The following is a 7616-nucleotide window of genomic DNA, read 5'->3' on the forward strand; positions in this document are numbered from 1 at the left end:
ACAACCTTTTAATACTAAGGCTGGACATGTCTTAGTAGAAGGGCATGCAGGTCATTTGGATCATGGAGAAATTACACTTTAAGACCACCAGTGCTAAGGAGCTTTATTAGGGAAGAATTATTGTTGGTTTTTTAAAGATTTTATTTATTTATTTAAGAGAGAGAGAGAGAGAGTGAGTGTGCACACAGAGTGAGAGGGAGATGCAGGCTTCCCACTGAGCAGGGAGCCCAGTGCGGGGCTCGATCCCAGGACCCCAGGATCATGACCAGAGCCAGAGGCAGACGCTTTACCGACTAAATCACCCAGGCGCCCCAGGGAAGAATTGTTTTAAGAAGAGGGACAACTTATTCCAAAATTTCCAAGGAAAGTCTCTTATAGGAAGGACTTCTCAAGCCAACTGCCATTTATTTAACTTTATTTAACTTTTTTTTTTTTTAAGATTTATTTATTTGTTTTCGAGCAGGAGGAAGAGGGAGAGAGATAATCTCAAGCAGGCTCAATTAGGGCTCGATCCCACGACCCCTAGATCATGACCTGGGCCAAAACTAAGTCAGTTGCTTAACCGACAGAGTTACTCAGGCACCCCAATTTTTCTTAAGCCACCTGCCATTTATTTCACTTTTCAATGTGTTCAGTGTCGATATATATCCTTGTTAGTGTCCAAACTTAACTAGAGATTAAGAGGATGGATCTGGGATCAGACTGGTTTACTCCCTTTGCTTTGTGATTTTGTGTGTGATGCTTGTATTCTCTACGTATATGAGAGTAATAGTAGCAACTATTTCATAGGGTTGTTGTGAGGATTAAATTTAGAAAATCTACATGAGACAGATGTAACATTGCCAATAGTTGTATTTGATGATATTGTTTCTAAATTTATAATTATATCTATAAAACGGTGGCTTTTTTCTTGCTTCAGAATGTCAGTTGTAGAATATATAAAAACAAAGCACAAAGAGGAAAAATTGAAGCCATCCACAATCTTGTAACCCAAAAATAACCACTACTTGTCTTTGTAAAAACATATAAAGAGGTGTGTACATATGTGTATATTTTTAGTGTCATACTATATATTGTTTTTTATTCTTTTAAAAATTAGTATCATGCCAATCCAAATTTTTATTTTTTTCCTGCTACTTGGGTGATAAAAGCAGTTAAACTTCCCAAAGTAAATCAAAACTCTTTGCTTATAAGAAATATTAAAATGTACATGTTGAAAGGTAGCAAATGTTTGGTATCAGGTGTTCATGGCTTCTTTGCTTTCCCCCCACTTCTAGTTGCTGGTCGTATTGGATTTTGCCCATCATAGGTGCCATTGTCTTAGGTTTCCTGTACCGTTACTACACGTCGGAAAGCAAATCATCCTGAGGAGACTGGAAGTTGGAAAGCATATCCATTGGGAGTGTGAGCTAGAGACTTGTTTGGAGGCCGAGCGATGCCCTCTTCTTGAATCCTGCCGAGTATGTGCTTCCCCTTTGGAGCCCAAATGGTTGGCCGGACATCCACCCCAGACCTGGGGCCAGAGCCCTTCACTTCCCAGAGCCTTATTCCCAAAGCACCTGCTCATTGTTCTGTGTCCCTGCCAGTGGCCCCTCTCTCTGCTGGCTTCCACCAGCCCCTTTGCGTTTCCCAACTTTGTTTTATAATTACAATCCCAGATGTCCTAGTGACATTGCCCTTTGGTAAAAATGCCTGCTTTTCAATTCTTTGAATGCACATTCGACATTCTTAACAGGGCAACACACTCTGGTTTTGAAGCTTTCCTTTTTTCATTTTCCTTTGAAGTAAATATATATATGTATATATATATTTAGTTCTGACTTAATTCTATTATTTATCATAAGGGTCTTAATTAATGAAGTAAAATTGCACACCTATGACTTAAAACACAACTGCCAAATGATCTTGTTCCTTGTTTATGTTTGTTAGAACTAGGAAGGGCCATGAACTTCTGTCCTCCCTGCTAATAAGTTCATGGAGCAGATAGCCCTTGTCATCGCCCAAGTCCGCCAAGTGGTGCTGGACAGAACCATGCTCCCCTTGTATTTCTTGGGAGTAGAGAGAGAGAGAAGGAGGGGGAGAGAGATGAATTGGGGTAATAGGGTGAACTCCTAGTCCTCTTTCTTTTGCAAAATATTGAAGACACTACTTTAGGACGGGAGTTTAGGAAGAGCACCAAAGACTTCATTCTTTTTTTTTTTCTCTCTCTCTTTCCTGAAGATGTCATGCTCTGCTTTGGTGTGGCACCACTTTCTAGCCATCTTCTTTCTATTCCCTCCACTTGTCTTTCATAGGTGAGGGACAAATTTATAATTCTATCTGTAGAACTTTACCAGGGGTTTTTCCTGCTTTTTTATTTATTGCTTAGTGAATTTTTTCTTGCTTATAAAAGCAAGAGAGCCCAGCTTGATCAAAGACACAGTATTTGATCTTCTGTTAGCCCCAGTAAAATAACTTCCACAGTCAAGTGGCATTCGAAAGGGGGAGAGCATGACAACAGAATGTTTTCTATTTCATCCGTATTTTACCTCCATGGTTCTAATTTGTGGTTTTGCTGTTTTTCCATTGGTGGGGGTGGGAACCCAAAACCAACTAGTAGTTTTGTTCCTTGGATGAATGTTTAATTGAAGAGTAGGTCATTATTTAGAATTATGTTAGTGTTTCTTCTTAGTTCAGGAATTTCTCTGGCTTGACTTCACCTCTTTTTCTCTGTGGAAGCACCTGAGGAGACAGCATATGGGCTGTTTTTTGCCAACACAACTGTGGTGATTTTTCTCCCCATCTTTTAAGGAATCCCAGTTTGCTTCTGAGCCATTGTTCTATGCAGCAAGGAGCAGTTTGGTTCTAGAAGGTCCATGGGCACTGCTCAGTATCTCCTCTCTGCAGCAGCCCTCCCCCCGCCAGCTTGCCATGGCGTTGACAAGACAGGAAAGTGCCCTGCAAAGCAGCGTCCGCCCATGGAAACTATTTTTAAAAAGGTTCAGCACAGGTCCTGCAGTAGAGTGAATTCAGAATTCATCAAAATAATATTAACCTTATATTTGAACACTCGGACATGATATTATGGAGAAATTGTAGGGGATTTTTTGGCAGACTTTTATATATCAGGGATATGGGAATAGTCAAACTTTTATCTTTAGAAAATATTTTGTATCAGATGCCACTTTTAGACAATTTATTGAAAAAAAACTTTGGTTATTATGTAAGAAAAGTGGTGTGACTATGATGCTCCTCCCACTTGAAGACATAAGGAAGGGTTGCTTTGAATAAGAATTGGGATATAATTGCTATAATAATTAAGCTGCATGATTACATGGGCCACATTGGGGTAGAAATGAAGAACAAAGGAGTATTGAGGACCTGGAAGGGGAACATTCAGGCTGAAACTAAGCCAGCATATAACTTGGATCAATTAAAAGTATGTTGGCAGTCTCCAAAATTAAATGAAAAACATCTGGCTTATAAGAAATGTTAAAGAGTGATAGTCTTAAGTAAAATTGGTGGTTTTTTAAAAAAAATATTTTTAAGGTAAACACCAACACAAAAGGTATGTTTTTCTATTTAAAATTGCTTGTCTTTTCCTGTTTATATCTGGACTTGTTTTTACTTAGAGCCAGAGGAAAAGATTTTCAGACTTTGTCTCTACCATCCATGAAATCCGTCCAATACCCAGGGCTTCTTTTGATCTACTACTGATGTCACTTTGTATTATAAAAACCACTTTGGAGTCCATTTACTGCTATTCTGCTGCCTGCACGAACAGCCAGGCAAAAGGTAGAGCTGGTGGGTGAATTTGCAGAGATTTTTGTAAACAGTAAAGTAACAAAGTATGTTAGCCAAGTCCATCAAAAAGGACTTATTTTAAGAGGTAGACTCAAATTCTCGTAACAGTCTCAACTTTGGTAGGTCATGAAAACCCCTTTGGAGAGCAAGTGGAGCCAGTCCCCATTGGCCCCTGAGAGTTGGTCTCTGGGGTGGTGGGTTGTTTGTTCCCAAGGAGAACTAGCTGCTGCCGTACACCACACTGTACACATGATGGCTGGAGATCACAAAGGAGAGGAGGGAAAATGTGTGCCGCCCAAATGGGGATATTAGTACCAGGTCTCCAAAATTTCCTAGCGCTGCCCCTTGGTCACTGGTTTTGGTTTCTAAATACCTCCAGGTTTGTAAAGACAAGAAGGTGGTAGGGACAAAGTTGATACTGTGTTTAATTCTTATGTAACCTCTTAAACAGAAACAAAAATCCATTGGAACCTATAATTTGAGCCTGTAAAGTTCTTTTAGCAGTTGCCATAAACGCATGTGTTGTTAGACAAGAGCATTGTTGAGTTTATACTCATTTAGTTCCGATGTGAAGCAATGAGAAAGGCTTTATACTTATAGGCCAGGTATATCATTACTTATGGTATCTCATGCTTCAAGTCTCAAGCGATACCTATCTGATTAAATTCCATTTAGGAGATTGAAATGCAGAAATATTAACGTTCATTACTTCCTTCCCTGGGAGAAATAGATTCAGACGTGTCTTGTCTCAACAAGAGATTGACTTTTTTTTTGGACTTTTTTTTTTTTTTTTAAACCATCTCATTCTGTTGCCAGATATCACAAGAGTAATGGGGAGTTTAGTTCACATTTGGCTGTTGTTCTCTGAAAGGGCCTGGTTTGGAATTTGTGGGGGTGATTTCAGAGGGAGGTTCCAGAAAGCAGAGAGGTATTTGTCAAGTTACCTACCCAATATCTAGCATCTTACTCATAAGGTTTAGGAGCTGCTCTTCTGTACCTATAGTCTACATGTGCTCGTTGGGCAAAATATTATGACTATTTAACCTCCTTTCTTTTTTACTTCACCCTCAACTGTGAACGAGTAATATTAACATTCCTTTTTGTGTATTCAATAATGGAGTTTGTTTACCTATTTTATTTCAGCATATTTGGAACAAAGATCTTTGTCTCTTTCTGCTGGAATGTGCACACAGTGAATGTTTGTTAGAACTACACACAATAAAGATACTGTTTTCCTTTTCTTGCCCTGACTACAGTTATTAATTTTTTTTTTAAAGCAGAAGTGTTGGCTCTGTAATCCTAGGGTGTTCTGGAAGAAAAGAAATTGAGAAGCATGAAAGTCACCTGTATCTGTGCTAATGTTGTATTTGGTGTAAGTTTATGGAGAGTTTTGTGGTTCTTTAGTACTCCTTCTGCTGCTCTTTCTTTGAAGTTAGTTGCTCAGTTGAGAATCACAGGAGGCAAAAATCAAGACTTTGGTTGTATTAATGGACATGAAGTGGCAACCAAGTAGACCAATTGGGAGTTCTGTTTTTACTGAAACCATCTGGTAAGGAGAAGCCAGTACAAGGTAATAATATTTTGTTATCTGCAATGCCAGTCTTCAAATGCTTGTTTTTCTTGGACATAGCTAAACTGTTGGGGGAAAATTAAACACTGAGATTGAAGTTCTAGCGACTGCGTTAATTAAATAAGGGAAATAAACAATTTTTGTAATTACTTTTAAAACCTACTGATAGCCTTCTAACATTACTAAAGAGATATCGTTCATTAGGGCTTGGTTATTTCACTGTCACATGAATTACAGGAAAGGATAGTCCCATTCTTACTACTAATGTTTGAATCTAATGTTTAATCTCCAGTCCTAATAATTCATATGACTACACTCTTCATGATACTGAGTATTTGGCAGGTGCTTGAGAAATCCTGGTTTTTTTCCTGAAAGCCTAAGGCAGAAGATTGCGATTCCAGTTATGTAAATTTAAGGTAAGAAATACCCACACAGTCTACTAAACTGTTGGTAATTGCAGATATTTTTGGTAACCTAACATTAATTTACTTAAAAGATACCTGTACTGGTCCTTGTATTGAAAGGACAAGTCAACTTAATCACATATATTCCAGCATTTAAAAAAATTAATTTTTAAAGACTTTTTAAAAAGTAATCTCTACAACCAATGTGGGGCTTGAATTCACAACCCCAAGACCAACAGTTGCATGTTCCACCAACTGAGCCAGCCGGGTGCTCCTAAAAAACTTAATTCTTTTATAACGCATCCAGGAAAGACTAGACTTGCTTTCAGATGAAACATGAGGATACAGCTATAATACTATTTATTTATGTGCCACCTGCTATGTGCCATGCAGTACCTTTGATAGCATATCTGATCCTTACCCTTATAAGCATCCTTACACAGTAGATGGAGGTATCTAAATTTTACCAACAACTTGCCTGAGGCCACATAGCTAAGATGAGATCTAGAGTTTAGATCCAAATCTAGTCCTAGACTCTCTATTTCCTCTACTGATGGTTCTAAAAAACAAGCTTCGGGGATCCCTGGGTGGCTCAGCGGTTTAGCGCCTGCCTTCGGCCCAGGGCGTGATCCTGGAGTCCCAGGATTGAGTCCTGCGTTGGGCTCCCTGTGTGGAGCCTGCTTCTCCCTCTGCCTGTGTCTCTGCCTCTCTCTCTCACTCTCTCTCTCTCTCTGTGTCTCATGAATAAATAAATAAATAAATCTTAAAAAAAAAAAAAAAAGCTTCAACTGTACAAGAATTAATGTGCTCAGTGTATCTACTACTAATTCTCATATATAGGTGCTTCTGTGTATGGTCAATGAAATGGGATCAATAATAATCATTTTCTCTGAATTAGTAGATTACTAAAAAATAGCCACTGTCTTAGGAGTCCCTAAAAAAATCTTGGTTGTTGGGATCCCTGGGTGGCGCAGCGGTTTAGCGCCTGCCTTTGGCCCAGGGTGCGATCCTGGAGACCCAGGATCGAATCCCATGTCGGGCTCCCGGTGCATGGAGCCTGCTTCTCCCTCTGCCTGTGTCTCTGCCTCTCTCTCTCTCTGACTATCACAAATTAAAAAAAAAAAAAAAAAAATCTTGGTTGTTGAAGAGATGTTGTTTCACTAGAAACAGCTTGTTCAAAATGATCCTTGCATCCCTTGCAAAAAAGTCTCTTGAAAACATTAATGAGAATTTGGATTTGAACTACATTATTAGATACAATTTTTTTTTTTTTATGATAGTCACACAGAGAGAGAGAAAGAGGCAGAGACACAGGCAGAGGGAGAAGCAGGCTCCATGCACCGGGAGCCCAACGTGGGATTCGATCCTGGGTCTCCAGGATCGCGCCCTGGGCCAAAGGCAGGCGCCAAACCGCTGCGCCACCCAGGGATCCCATTAGATACAATTTTTTTAAAAAAGATTTATTCATTTTAGAGAGAGGGAGAACTTGCATGAATGAGCAGGGGGAGGGGCAGAGAGAAAGAATCCTGAAGCAGACTCCTTGCTGAGTGCAGAGCCCAATGCAGGGCTTACTCTCATGACCCTGAGATCATGACCTGAGCCAAAACCAAGAGTCAGGGGATCCCCGGGTGGCTCAGTGGTTTAGCGCCTGCCTTTGGCCCAGGGCCTGATCCTGGGGATCCAGGATCGAGTCCCACGTTGGGCTCCCTGCATGGAGCCTGCTTCTCCCTCTGCCTGTGTCCCTCTCTCTCTCTCTCTCTCTCTGTCTCATGAATAAATTAAATCTTTAAAAAAAAATTAAAAATAAAAAAATATCAAAACCAAGAGTCAGATGCCCAACCAACTGAGCCATCCAGGTG

The 7616-nt window shown here is 39.9% G+C and overlaps 1 protein-coding gene across 1 annotated transcript in view; it reads left to right on the forward strand.

Annotated features, from left to right (window-relative positions):
- Window positions 1-5023, forward strand: part of CYB5B (cytochrome b5 type B) — a 39133-nt gene extending 34110 nt beyond the window's left edge. The window contains exon 5 of the mRNA XM_072816693.1: window positions 1278-5023. Coding sequence (XP_072672794.1) covers window positions 1278-1368 — 91 coding nt within the window. The 3' untranslated portion in view covers window positions 1369-5023. The remainder of the gene's footprint in view (window positions 1-1277) is intronic.
- The last annotated feature ends 2593 nt before the right edge of the window (window positions 5024-7616 follow it).

Source organism: Canis lupus, chromosome 3, assembly GCF_048164855.1.
Source record: "Canis lupus baileyi chromosome 3, mCanLup2.hap1, whole genome shotgun sequence".
Lineage (NCBI taxonomy): Eukaryota > Metazoa > Chordata > Mammalia > Carnivora > Canidae > Canis > Canis lupus.